The sequence below is a fragment of the Pseudorasbora parva genome, chromosome 17, assembly GCF_024679245.1.
Source record: "Pseudorasbora parva isolate DD20220531a chromosome 17, ASM2467924v1, whole genome shotgun sequence".
Lineage (NCBI taxonomy): Eukaryota > Metazoa > Chordata > Actinopteri > Cypriniformes > Gobionidae > Pseudorasbora > Pseudorasbora parva.
The window spans coordinates 16,778,700-16,793,784 of record NC_090188.1 but is presented as its reverse complement, the minus strand read 5'-3'; the positions used below and the strand labels follow the sequence as shown (position 1 = coordinate 16,793,784).

At 36.9% G+C, this 15,085-nt stretch overlaps 1 protein-coding gene across 14 annotated transcripts in view; it reads right to left on the bottom strand.

Annotated features, from left to right (window-relative positions):
- ldb3a (LIM domain binding 3a) overlaps positions 1–12,384 on the bottom strand; it is a 53,482-nt gene extending 41,098 nt beyond the window's left edge. For 12 of the 14 annotated variants that reach the window (XM_067422532.1, XM_067422537.1, XM_067422540.1 and 9 more), the window contains exons 1-2: positions 9,540–9,667; positions 9,218–9,411 (exon numbers count right to left, since the gene is read on the bottom strand). In XM_067422532.1, coding sequence (XP_067278633.1) covers positions 9,218–9,313 — 96 coding nt within the window. In that variant the 5' untranslated portion in view covers positions 9,314–9,411; positions 9,540–9,667. Of the gene's footprint in view, positions 1–9,217; positions 9,412–9,539; positions 9,672–12,250 lie in introns of those variants that run through there. The other 2 variants (XM_067422533.1, XM_067422534.1) reach the window with 2 other exon arrangements.
- Positions 12,385–15,085: the final 2,701 nt, after the last annotated feature.

Sequence of the window (15,085 nt, the reverse complement as noted above, 5' to 3'; positions counted from 1 at the left end):
ATTATATTTTTGTTAAGAAAGCATTAAATGAAACCTATTAAATGAGATTATGTTTTTGAAAGACATTTTTTACATGTCCCCCCCCCCCCCCAAATGTCTCTGCATTGGACTGTTGCAGTGTCATGTGATCCTTCAGAAATCATTTTAATATGCCAATTTGCTGCTCAAGAAACTTGTTTTATTATTATAAATATGATGCTTAATATATTTGTGGAAAGCGTGGCACATTTTATGAACGGTAGTATATGTTGCTAAAATAAATATACATTTTTGTATTGTGACCAGTGTAAATATATATTATACATTTTTTTTAGATACAGTCAAGTATACATTATACAAAAAAAAACCATGCAACCATGAAAGACGGAAATTACGAATATAGCCCATTTTTTCTTGTTCATGTGAACTGAGAAGGCAATAATCAGCTTTAAAAGTGAAGTAGATTTGTGTTCATCTGCCAGCATCAATCTTCTTGAAGACTGACTGGAATGTACAATTTCCCTCGGCTCATTAGAGAATAGGCGTGTGGAGAGATGTCATACAAGCAGCCCAGAATTGGAAAGCCACAATGAAAATCAACACTGTTGGGAACACTCTCATCAGGGGTGTTGTGCTATTTCTAGAACGCAAAGAAATGCTGTCCAAATGAAGAGACAGCTACATTTGTGTCATTATTCCAACACACTCATAGTATTAATGCCAAACATAAAACTCAATCTTCATAAGCTTTAACTGGATGCTCAGTGAATACCATGTGAATGAGAGTAAACCTTAATTTGAAACTTCCATATTTGAACACTCTTATACAACTTCACAAAGTTAAAACATTATTACATCAGTTAGTTGGTGTTCTAAGACATCAAGAGAGCTTTAATATGTTAATAGAATTTTATATTAAAGGTTACTGGGCCCTTCACCGAATGAGACATTCTCAGAGTATTTTTGGCAGATCCTAAACAGTGGATCATGTTGACATTTAAATGTCACAGAACATTAGTATAAGTATAAGGTAATTTAGTGCTGGGTAACCCCATAACTTTCCTCTTTTATACTCGCAGTCCCAGCCCTCCTCCATTTCTCTCTGTACCTAATTCAATAGGTCAAACTATGTGCTATACTGTGCATGCTAGTCACTAGTGACAACACAATGGCTAAAACAATCTTAGACTTCAACTTCTGTAAAATAATGCAAAAACAAACAAACAAACAAACAAAAAGCTGTTTGGTTATTACCCATATTTCATTGATAAATACTTTTTAAAAACTCTCAACCGTTATTATTTTAATGCATTTAGTGACTTATGAGAAAATATTGAGTTGAACATTTTACACAGCTGACCTTTTATAACTTCCAAAACCATTTCTGCCATTGTCACACTTATATTATTAGATGTCTTTAACTACTATATATTTACAGTACATTTGCTGTGTTCATGCAATGTATTCATGTATTGCAAAACACTTTTACTGGTATTGAGGTGGTGGAATATAAAACATGCTTCTGCAGTTATTCAATATATAGTAGTTTATATATAAATGTATATAGTGTATATATAGAACATTATATTCTAATGTTGAATTTATATATATATATATATATATATATATATATATATATATATATATATATATATATATATATATATATATATATATATATATATATATATAAATTCAACATTAGAATAAGCAATAAGTGTTGTTTTCAGTTTGTGCTGCTTCCAGTGTGGGTGAATTTGATTGGTGATTGATTTTAAAATGGGATTTTTACATTTGTGTACATTGTTTGTTTTTGTGTAATACAGGTCCTTCTCAAAAAATGTGCATGTTGTGATAAAGTTCATTATTTTCCATAATGTTATGATAAAAAACTTTCATATATTTTAGATTCATTGCACACCAACTGAAATAGTTCAGGTCTTTTATTGTTTTAGTACTGATGATTTTGGCATGCAGCTCATGAAAACCCAAAATCTCAAAAAATTAGCATATCATGAAAAGGTTCTCTAAACGAGCTATTAACCTAATCATCTGAATCAACTAATTAACTCTAAACACCTGCAAGAGATTCCTGAGGATTTTAAAACCTCCCAGCCTGGTTCATTACTCAAAACCGCAATCATGGGTAAGACTGCCACCCGACCCGACCCGACCCTGTCCAGAAGGTCATCATTGACACCCTCAAGTGAGAGGGTAAGACACAGAAAGACATTTCTGAACAAATAGGCTGTTCCCAGCATATTCAAAAAAATGCTGCACAACGAGAAGAGGTGACCGGACCCTGAGGAAGATTTTGGAGAAGGACCGATTCCAGACCTTGGGGGACCTGCGGAAGCAGTGGACTGAGTCTGGAGTAGAAACATCCAGAGCCACCGTGCACAGGCGTGTGCAGGAAATGGGCTACAGGTGCCGCATTCCCCATGTCAAGCCACTTTTGGGCTACAGAGAAGCAGCACTGGACTGTTGCTCAGTGGGCCAAGGTAGTTTTTTCGGATGAAAGCAAATTTTGCATGTCATTCGGAAATCAAGGTGCCAGAGTCTGGAGGAAGACTGGGGAGAAGGAAATGCCAAAATGCCTGAAGTCCAGTGTCAAGTACCCACAGTCAGTGATGGTCTGGGGTGCCATGTCAGCTGCTGGTGTTGGTCCACTGTGTTTTATCAAGGGCAGGGTCAATGCAGCTAGCTATCAGGAGATTTTGGAGCACTTCATGCTTCCATCTGCTGAAAAGATTTAAGGAGATGAAGATTTCGTTTTTCAGCACGACCCTGGCACCTGCTCACAGTGCCAAAACCACTGGTAAATGGTTTACTGACCATTGTATTACTGTTCTCAATTGGCCCACCAGCTCTCCTGACCGGAACCCCATAGAGAATCTGTGGGATATTGTGAAGAGAAAGTTGAGAGACGCAAGACCCAACACTCTGGATGAGCTTAAGGCCGCTATCGAAGCATCCTGGGCCTCCATAACACCTCAGCAGTGCCACAGGCTGATTGCCTCCATGCCACGCCGCATTGAAGCAGTCATTTCTGCAAAAGGATTCCTGACCAAGTATTGAGTGCATAACTGAACATAATTATTTGAAGGTAGACTTTTTTTGTCTTAAAAACACTTTTCTTTTATTGGTCGGATGAAATATGCTAATTTTTTTAGATTTTTGAGAAATTTTAGGTTTCCTTTCAGTCGGTCACGTTCGACGTACGTCAGAACTGAACCGACGAATTGGGTCTCTGAGTTCAGATCCCAATTCTTCGGTTCAGTTCTGACGTACGTCTCCGTTCCCTCCTCCAGGGAACGAGGGTTACATACGTAACCGAGACGTTCCCTTTCAGTCGGTCATGTTCAACGTACGTCAGAACTGAACCGACGAATTGGGATCTGAACTCAGAGACCCAATTCGTCGGTTCAGTTCTGACGTACGTCTCCGTTCCCTCCTTCAGGGAACGAGGGTTACATACGTAACCGAGACGTTTTCATGAGCTGTATCCCGAAATCATCAGTATTAAAACAATAAAAGTCCTGAAATATTTCAGTTGGTTTGCAATGAATCTAAAATATATGAAAGTTTAATTTTTATCATTACATTATGGAAAACAATGAACTTTATCACAATATGGTAATTTTTTGAGAAGGACCTGTAAAAAGTAATATAATAAAAGTTTTAGTTATCTCAAACAACAAAAAACGCTAAATTTAAAGCTGTGCTAAATAACTGCAACAATAATTTTTACAGCGTAAGGTTGGGGACAGGTTTGGGGGTATGGTTTAAGGGTGAGTTAAGAGGTAAGGGAAGGGTCAACAATATTTATAGATATAATTACAGAAATTAATATCATTCAGGTATGTACACAAAAAGTGCACTGTATCATACATAGTAAATGACAATTAAAGACTAAAAATAAAGTAGGACCCTGTTACTTAATTACTGTCTAATGCATTCTTCAGATAAAAGTATTATTTTCCTTAGCAGTTTCTTTTCATCCAAACCACCCAGAGGTATTTTTATCCCTCATCTGCTGCTTTCAGTTTGAGCTGAATTGCAAGTTCATGCTTTCTGTGTGCCATCTGTTACAGTCTGAGCTGCTCTCAGCCAAGAGAAATCCTCATTTCAGCACCTAGCGATGAATGAGAGCACACACAAGTCATACAGAGCACCATCTGCCAACATTTTACCCAATTCAGAAGGACTAGTATATTAGCCCAAGAAAGTTCAAACATAAATATTGTATATCGTCTGTTTTGTATTTTGTCTATAATTCAAAACCCTTTAAAATAAAGTATAATGCAAACAAAACCAACAGGACAAGACTTCTCATCAGTTTGGAATACTTATTAATGGAAAAAAAAACTAAAGTTCTAAATAAATAAAATGAAATGTGGGATCTGCATAAAAATCATATATCTTCTTAACATAAGCTTGAACTTTATTCTTAATAATTCTGTGAGACCGCACAAGTCCCACCCTCCCACTCCCCGATATCCCCTGTCACAGCCACCACAGCGCTCTGCAGAGCAGACAAGCAGCATCCAATGTCTCCCAGACATACAATTATTGGTGACAGCCAGGTAAAGATCGTGTTTGCCGTAAATTTTGGCACTGTTTGTCACCACTTTGAAATTAAACCACATCTCAATATAGCCAGTCAAATTTAAGAGGCAATAGTCCTCTTAATCTTATTAATCTACTAATCTTAACAAAAAACGAGCTAGTCTGCAGTAGATATAAAATAGCATCATCCAAGTTCGTAAAGGGCACCAAAATTAATACAAATTATATGAATTCCTTTTAAACAGGTTCTTGTATTTTGTGATTATAACAATTTAGTTAAGCAATATAACGCATAAGTACTATTTTCTCAAATATCAGCATAATTGCAAAAAGTGATAATGATTTTATAAAACCATTCAATAAAAATGTTTCTTTTGACCCATTCATAAGTCAGTGAGTACTTAGTCTCAGCCACAGGCTGAACGCCTCATGCATATGGTATACTTATCTGGACACACTTCAGGTTTTTAAGTCATCATCTGATTTAATTCTACAGGATGTCTGCAAGACGAGTGTGTTTTAAGTTCTTTAACGCGCCGCCTGGAAATGAATGTAGTGATGCCAAACTTCCTCGTGGAAGAAGAACGGCGTTGTGTTTACAACTGTGAGCGCTTACCAGGATCAACTAAACGCTGAACTTTCAAAAGTATGTGAAGTGTGCGGATCCATTGTTGCACTACAATTTACCAAATATTCTTCAATGAATAATTTATAGACACACACAAGTCTGTTATTGCAGGGACATCAACTTTACATTTTCACAACATAAACATGACAAAAACAAAAACAAACTGTGATTGGTTGCATTAAATGTCAAACGTCCTCTTGAGCTGCGATACAGTCCAGACCTTCTGCTGTCGGTCTGAAAATGTGGCTATGCGAGACTAGTGAGTACTTGCTTCTTTCATGAGTGAATCAGCCGGTTTGAACAAATCAGTTAATGAATGATTCTATGATTGGCTTACTATGGCACTTAAACTCGCTTTTAGTTTATTATATACGGTTATAATTTTATTTTTTCCAACATTCATACTCTATTTCTACAATCAAAATGTTATATTTTAAAACAATAATCTCAACATTATTTAGGCAACTGAGTCTTTAGCCATCCCCATATACTGATTGGCTTCTTCACTCTGTCTCTTCTCCACCAATCAGCTGGTGTGTGGTGGGCATTCTATCGCAATATGGCTGCTGTCGCATCATCCAGGTGGATGCTGCACGTTGGTGATGGTTGAGGAGATTCCCCCCTTTTATATGTAAAGCCCTTTGAGTACCCAGAGAAGCACTATATAAATGTAATAAATTATTATTTTTAAGAAACTGCTGAAGATGCATCTTTTTCGGCAACACTTGACCAAATTAATACTAACACAGTGTCTACATCAGATGCGAGTGGCGTGATGTGATAAAAGACAATATAACCCATTATAATCAGTGATGTCTACATTAGATTGCGCCGTGGCGTTGCACGGCACGCCACACAACAAATCCCCGACAGTAATCTGATGCCTCGTTTTCTGACATGAAGGACATCCTTTGCAACTGTTTGTCACCGTTTGCCGCATCCAGTGTAGACAGCTTCTAGGACTTACTATTCTAAATATATTTTATTTTAAACAGAAAAAAATAACAATAAGCTTGCTACATGTTTGTAATGTTTTTTTGCCATATTTGCCATATTGTTGGTTTGATTGCTTCTATTGCTCTCCTCGTTTGCTATCAAGTCGCTTTGGATAAAAGTGTCTGCTAAATGATTAAATGTAAATGTAATGTAAAATGCAATTCTAATTGTAGTGTAAATGGATTTTCATTATTTAATTGGTATAACAGCCAAATAGTGTGTAGTTTTAAATAGTGTAATTAATTAAAAGATGATCAACCAGATGGAACTTTACTTTTTTATAATTTATATATAACTTTACTTGCTTTTATTTACTAGAGCACCCCCCCCCCCCAAAGGACCTGTTGCATTGTAAAGTGATCCTTCAGTAATAATTTGAATATGCTAATTTGTTGCTCAAGAAACATTACATTATCAATATTGAAAACAGTTGTGCTGCTTAATATTTACATGATGTTGATCAATTTAATGTATTATAAAATGCATTATAAAAAACATATATCTATTCCTCAATCTCAACAGCCCAGAAGCAGCAACAGTTCAAATACAGTATTGCATGTGTTAAAATCTAGAGCAAAGTCTCTCTGAATGATCAGTAAATAGCACCCAGGCTGTCTGTCTCCTGTGGGTAGGCGAATAACATTCATCCTCTTAAGTTACAGGGGTCCTTCTCAGACTTACTAATGTGATACTCACACAGCAGATCTACATCTTAATTTCAAATACAAAATAACCAAACACTTTCCTCATTTATAGCAGTCCTGCACACCTGTGAGGTGCTTTTATAGAAAAGCCCCCTGTTGAGCCACTCGACAGCCAGAACAAAAGTAAGTAGTGGGTCCCACCTGTCACTCTACAGTGACTGACTAGGGCCTGTGCTACTGGTCTTTCCCTGTAGGGAAGACAAACAGACCTGCCACACACCTCTTGATTTAGATCTTCTTAGAACCTAGTACAGTGAGGCCAAATGGCTGTCAAATGCTGCAAATAAAAAGGCCTAGAAGAGCGTCAGAGGATTCCAACGTGTATTACGATATTGTCAAGGGTGTTTACGTCACTGTAAAGTGACAAACTCTGTGGGCCACCTAGGATAGTGTACAGAACATTCTTCCTGACCGCAGGCTATGTTGGCAGAGATGACAAAATGGCAGTGCTTGTATTGTCACGGTTGGACCACTCAAATCACTGTCTGACATTTTTTTACACAAGAGGATCTATTTTTTCAAGACTCTCTAATACCTGCAACATACTAGGGCAGTGAATCTGTCCTCACTAGACATGAGAATAGGAAGGTGCATGTGGACTGTGATCTTATATTGAAGACACATAAACAAAGACTCCAATGCAAATCACACAGATGACTCAAGCCAAATGTTCTCTTGGCTGATTTCATTATGCTTTCAGGAGGTAGAATGTTTCTACTAGGTCAAGTATGTGGGTTTGCAGAGATATAATATAATTGTACGACATCTCGTCCTTCTTTATTTGACCTTCATTCCTCACAATACTGGCAAAATAAAGCCCTTAAAAACACAATTTGAACTCATTCATGCTGAATTCTAGGGATGCACCGAATGTTCGGCAACCGAAATTATTCGGCCGAAAATAGCCAAAAAAGCACTTTCGGCATTCGGCCGAATAAGTAAAAAGGCCGAATAATTTTTGCCGAACAATGACGTTTTTAATGACGCGATCAAAAAGTAACCCACGTAGAGTGAGAGCCGCGTGCTTTATGCAGCAAACATGTCAGCAGTGTGGAAGCACTGTTTAGTGCTGCATCTCATGTCATCGATGAAAAGAGGAACTGACTTTCATGTGAGAAAGCAGAGAAGCTACTTTTCATAAAGAAGAACCTGCCACTTTTCCTGAAGAAGTAGGCTAAGTAGGCTTATGTCTAGGACAGTTTTTTATTTGTTGTGCACTATTCAATGCACATTTGTTGTTGTAGACATACAGAGTTACATTCTTTCAGCAGTCAGTTATAGGCCTAACATAGGCTATTCAAGAAGGGGGGCTTCTAAGATGGCCAAATAAAAATATATTTTTTATTTTACTAATTATTTATTTTAAGTTATGTTGTGCTTAGTTTGTATAATATCTGCTGGAATGTTAAAAAAAAATTCAGTGTTAAATATTTTGAAATTGTATTTTTGTTATTTGATTTATTTCTCAGAAAAGCAACACAGAATAGTAAAAAGCAAATTTTTACTATTTAATTATTGTAATGGTAAAAAGAATTGCCAAATTAATAGAGAAAATGCGCAAACACCGCGTTCGGTATTCGGCCTTTGGTCTTCGGCCAAGCATTTCATTATTATTCGGTTTCGGCTTCGGCCAAGAATTTCATTTCGGTGCATCCCTACTGAATTCCTAGCTGTTTAAGAGCTGCATTAGTCATCAGACCTTGCGTCACATGCAAGAATAAAAGCAGGACAAGGATGAATCGATTCGAGTGCAATGAATGCACACACTACAATCAATACTGTACATCTACCCAATATGGATTTACAGGGTGGTCTTATGAGGTTCGCCAATAAAGCAGCATTTCAGAAAAAATATAAAACCATTCATGAAAACCATTTCACAATACCTCTAACTGCACCAAAAGACAAACGCCACACACCAAGACACCAATCACTTCTTTATAAGTAGCACTATAATATAATATAATATGGGAGAATCATATTTATTATCCTTATGATGAATAACATAACCATATATAACAACTCTGGATCAGCAACAGATTAACACAAGATCAAGTAACCAAAATAACAATGAATGAACAAAGAAACTACAAAATCATCGTCATATTGTAGTGAATATATTATAATGGATCATATTTAAAATGTTATAACAAGAGAGTAAATTGGGTTTGGAAGGTCTAAACTGACCTGGAATTAAATCTGAGTAAAATGCTTGATGTCCTTATTCAGACCAAGCTTGTGAAAAACATAATTATAAAATCAAAAAAGATTCTAGATTCAGATGCGAGTAAACGGTGGTGAACTAATCACTGTCTAGTTGGCCAAGATTTGGGGGTCTTACCCTAGAAACGGTGAGGGGCATATTGAAGTCCTTGCCTCCTTGCAAACGGAAGCCCCAAGGCGAAGGTCCAGCAAGTGACACGTTGTAAGAAGTCATTGTTCAAAAAAGCCTGTGTATTGTTTAAGCAACAGAATTTCTCCAAATGGATGGGGAAAATGGATTTGGGAGGGGGCGGGGCACGTGCCAAACAGCCTCTGAAAGAAAAAGAAAAAAGTGTAAAAGGAAGGTAACACTCACAACTCTCCCAAAAAAAAAACCTCCAAAAAAAACTGCAGGCCAAAATGGTCAAGGTAAAAGCGTAAAACAATTAATTCAGGCCCACCCGAATACAATGCGAAATAACCGGAGCAACAGAGAAGAGCTATGAGCCAGAGGAAGAGGATTCTTGCCTGCTCGGATGAGCTGGACTGACAGCCTAAGAATAGCTGCCCCTCTGCAGACAGCGATAGGACTATGGCATTGAGGGGAGGGGGGAGGAAGGGGTACTTATATGGCATGTAAGGAGACACCCAGAATGCCAGGCCTCCCATGATTCACAGGGCTAATATAGGCCCCTCTTAGGCTAAAAGATTTTTCTAGACTCCTTTCTTCTAGTGTGCTTCATCTGGACCATGTACATGGGACCTGGGTTAGTGATCATATGAAAACTGAATTCATAATCATATGTCTTTTTTGGTAGAGTCCAATTCCTTGCCAGTGCAACCTGACTGAATCTGACAGCCTCTACAGACACAAACAAGCTTATCTCATGCATTCACAATGCATTCTTGGATTGAATTGTCACCTGTTTAAATGAAGTGCCTATCAATTTTATCATCACCATTAATACATTGTAATTTTAATAAACTACTCTGTAAAATTCTTTAAATAAAGTAATATTCTTTATTCATCCATCCAAGTATATGCATGCATAATGTTACAAAATATTTTTAAATAAATGTTAGTTTGAACTTTCTATTTAATCAAAGAAAAAAGTGATCACAATTTCAACACTGTAAAAAATCTTAAAATTTTGAGTTTATTGAGTTTTGAGTTAATACAATGAACATTTTTGAGAATAAACAACCTTTATTCAAATATTATTAAAAAAAATTGTAAGCATAATTGTTTTATTTGTGATGATGCAGTTAAACATGCCAAATTGTGTTATTTTTATGATTTATTACATTTTTTATGTGGTTCAGATACAGTGATATTTTGAGTTTCTATTTATTGAACCAATTTCCTTCATTGTATTAACCCAATTTTTTAATTTCAATAAACTTAAAATGAAGGCAACAAGGTTACTTACTTTTTTAAGTTAAACCAACACTGTTTTCACAGTGAATAATATTATTAAGCAGCACAACTGTTTTCAGTATTTATTAAAAAAAAATGTTTAAATTATTTTAAAGTACAAAATTAGCATATAAGACTGATTTCTGAAGGCTCACGACTGGAGAGTATGCTGCTTAAAATGCAGCTTTACCATAAAAGGAATAAATTACATTATAAAATATATTAAAACAGAAAATGGTAATTTGGAATTGTAAAATGCTTTCGCAATATTACTTTTTTTTTGCTGTATTTGCATTGCATTGACAAAAATACAAATAAAAAGTAGGAGGTTGTTTTCTCTTATACTTTATTTCTTTATTGCAAACACAAAGTTTGAATGGCATCTGAGATAATGTTATCCCAAACATCCAGAGGCATCTGGAGTTTTTTTAATGAGTAGCTTTAGACAAAGAACAAGTGGCAGTGAGAAACGCCTGATATGCTCTTATTGCTCTCAGAAAACTGAGATAAGAGGACCTCTCGTGCACCAGCACTCTCTCCTGCCATCACAAGGTCCACACTGAGACATCAGAGAGAAGATAAGCATTGAGGACCTGCCTGTTTGCCCAGCCTAATTTGGGAGACCTCTAGTTAGCAGCTAAGTTTAGCTCTCTTTGTCAATGGAAGAATTCGAAGTAATACTGTACATGAATGTTCAACAATCAGGCCTTCATAGGCCGCATTTCAGAGAACTAGCATACAAATCCTGGACAGTGTGCAAGATTACTCTAACACAGTGCATGTCATAATGCCTTGACAAAGACAACACTATTGTAAAACCTGCATTAGGGTTTTTAGTACTTTTCTGATTCAATATTTTCTAACCAGATCTATGGGTTTACCATAACACGTGTTTAAATAGGCCAAAATTACATTAAAAGGCTTGTGAATGTATTAAACTCCTTTTATTTAATCTATCGTATCTATTGCCAATCAGTGTAAGTATCTTTCTTTCTTATGTCTCTCTGTCTACCTGGTAATAACCTATCTATAAATGTATACACACAGAAAAATTATGTACACATCACATTGGTGCAATTTTTAAAGCCCACATTATCAGCTGGATTCCATTTGTTCTAGACATCTGAACAACCATTATGAATCCAACAAAAACACAATGCAACGGGATATTGTACTACTTGATTACTTGATCAATTGTCTTTATGTAATGTCCCTCATGTCAATTCAGTTACTGTAACGTGACATGTCTTCAGGTGGCAAGTAATTTTTCTGGGAAACCAGTTTACAGTGGTTTCCCAGAAAAATTACTTGCCACCTGAAGACATGTCACGTTACACAAAATTATAACCTACAGCCTAATTACATGTGAGGATATAATTGGATTTTTGAGCAGATAGAAACATACAACAACAAAATTAATGCAAAACAACAGGCATGACGAAACACCTCAGAGCATGAGCAGCTGAATCTATGTTGTCAAAAGCCATTATCAGATAGATAGCTTACCAATTTAACATTCAAAACGATATTAGACACGCCACTGACTAAGTTACAGAATAGTATATTTTTAGAATATATTTATATGGTATGATAAAACTCAAGAATCTCTGAGAGCAGAGGCATGTAACTTAACAGAAGAAAGGTTGTCACGCGACTGCAGCCACTGAGCGTCTCGAGCACAGTGTGAAGCCTCCATTTCCATTCAACAAATCATTAAAAACAAATAACTTTTTTCCAAGTTTTGGTTCAACCTACATTGCATGATAAAAGTTGCTTTATACTGACAGCCGTGATCCTTGCAGTTCAAAGTCGCTCCGTTTCCCATAGAGACGAGCTCTGTCACTCATGCCTGATCCCTGGAACCCCCGGTGTACGTAAGCACAACGGACGCAAATTGACCAATCGTACTATGCTGAAGACTTACCTCATGAATATTAATTACGGAATGTGGCGTTCTCCCAGTAGGTCCACCTGATTCGCCGAAATTCAGGCGCTGATCTAATCACCTGGCGAATTAACGAATCATCATATGGTGAGCATTTTAGTACATGAATATTAATTAGCTTTTGTGCCGGACGTATTAGAAGGGTTACCAAACAACGCCAGCATGATCTAATAAATATTAATGAGCCTAGTCTTTTTGACATAGTAGGGTTCGTAATTTCGCACAGGGAACGGGGAGGCGGAGGGCGAAGGATTTTCATTAGAGAGGAATTATTAAAGAGACAGTCGCCCCTCTTTTGCCCCTGTCAGCTATTTTGGAAAAGAGTCAACTTAACATCTCTAAATCTTTTTAAAAAGCTCAAAACCCCACAGACATTCTAAACGCACTTCTATGCCACTGTTCTGCATATTAAACTAATGTACTTGGAATATTTAAACGTGTAAATGTGTAGTAAAGCCAGGCTGATTAGCCCTAATTAACTGCTAATTGGTCATACAGCCTTAAAGGATAAGTTCACTTCAAAATAAAAAAATCCTGATATTTTACTCACCCCCATCTCATCAAAGATGCCTTTTTTTCTTCAGTCAAAAAGAAGGTATGTTTTTTGAGGAAAACATTCCAGGATTTTTCTTCAGATAATTGTTTTCAATTGCAACCAACTATAGTTGAAGGTCCAAATCCATGTTGTTTCAACCCGTTGGTTGCCATTGAAAACAATGAAGAAAAATCCTGGAATGTTTTCCTCAAAAAAAAAAAAAAAAAAAAAAAAAAAAAACTTTTTTTCAACTGAAGAAAGAAAGACATGAACATCTTGGATGAGATGAGGGTGTGTAAAATATCAGGACATTTTCATTTCGTAGTGAACTCCGTGAACCATAATGCAACGTCTTTTCCCCATGAGTCTTAGCTTCTGTTGTTGTTTATTTTGCAATAATAAATGTTTTTTTCTTTCTCTCAAGCTGAGAACTGGAACATAACTGCGAGTTAAATGTAGCCTAATGAATGAATAACATCCGCAGATGTAGAAGTGGCATGGTAGAGAGGTTTGAGGATAACAACAGACCCCAGAGGACATGTCAGTGTAGCTGAATGAATGACTGCTGTTATATCGACACTCTTTGGGGGGTTTTCCATGCCAAATCAGGTTATGATGCAGATCCTAACTCCCTAGAGCATATAAATCAGCAAATGCCAGAGTTGGGGTAAGAAACATAAAACTAGCCTATAGAAAATAAATAATATAGGCCAAGAAAATAGTCTAAAAGAAAACAGTGCTACGAAATACTTTGTTTTAACTTTCCAACTTATAAAGGGATAGTTCAGAGATATGCAAACAATGTTTAATGTCAAATGTGTTTTTTTAAGAGCCACTGCTGAATTGGCAAATGACACGTTGCCCACACGAGGACATTGTCTGAAAGAGCAGATGGTGTATTGTTTAAAAATGGTTCATTGGCCCGTAGTGACTGGTTGCAATGAAAGGAAAGGACTTAGTGTAAGAGCATTTTAACCGTATCAGAGAGCACAAACATGATTACATGTGCTATGAATGACCCAGGGTCAGGACATGACTGAAATGGCAATCAACACATTTTACACACACAACAGCAATTTTATGGTCCTCTGCATTTTGCATTTACCCATCCAAGTTAATGCACACACATATTAGGAGTAGTGAACCCCCCCCCCCCCCCCCCCCCACACACACACACACAGCAGCGGGCAGTGGAACTCTAGGAATGATTGGGGGTTCGAGGGCACCTCAGACATTTATTTGCAGTCTAAATTGAAAGCACTGAAATGTACGCTCCCTAAAATGTCCCGCAATGCACCGTGAAAACCAGGGACCATCAATGCTCGCTATAAGCGATTCTCAAATGGAAAGCTGCATCCTATTAAGGGTGCATATCTCGGGTATATCAAGCATTGCCAAAGGCCATCTCAATTTGAAGGAACCTTAGAAGGCAGCCATCATCCTTTTAGCTCATTTTGAAGGATGCACAGGTGTATCCAGCCATAATCACCCTGTAGCCCAAGACTGGTTGCTCACTAGGGGTTGAGGTTGGTCAGTAGCCTATCAGTTATACATGCAGAGACAAGCTCTATATAAATGTAACGAATTATTATTCAACATCCTTTGCACATTCCAAAAAGGTGGGCTCATGCAGTTCAGAATCTGGCCAAAGGGGGGCAGAGGTGTTTATCCTTTGGGTTCATTTAATCAGTATACAATCACTACTGGAAGAAACATAGCAAGAAATTAATAGGCCTGCTTGAATAGGCCAGTATCCCTCCTCATCAATTGAAGTTCTGTAAAAGTAGGCCTAGTGTCACGTGAAAGCCCATTCATTCTTTGCAGCAACTTTTATCCATGATCCCCTGAATGCCTGAAAGATATGGTTGAGAAAATGTCCAAATCATTACTGACATTATATGTTGATGAGGACAGCGCTGTCTAAAGGCTAGAAAAACTGGTCCATAAATAGACCAGCTTTTTTTTTTTTAGTTCAGAGATGTCAAAATTACAATAATAATTGCAAGTTGATTATGAAAAAACTTGCTCCTCTACATATTTTATATATAAGGGAAACAATGTTTAGAACTGCAGTTTTATTTAAAAAATAAATAAATAATAGCAACCACAT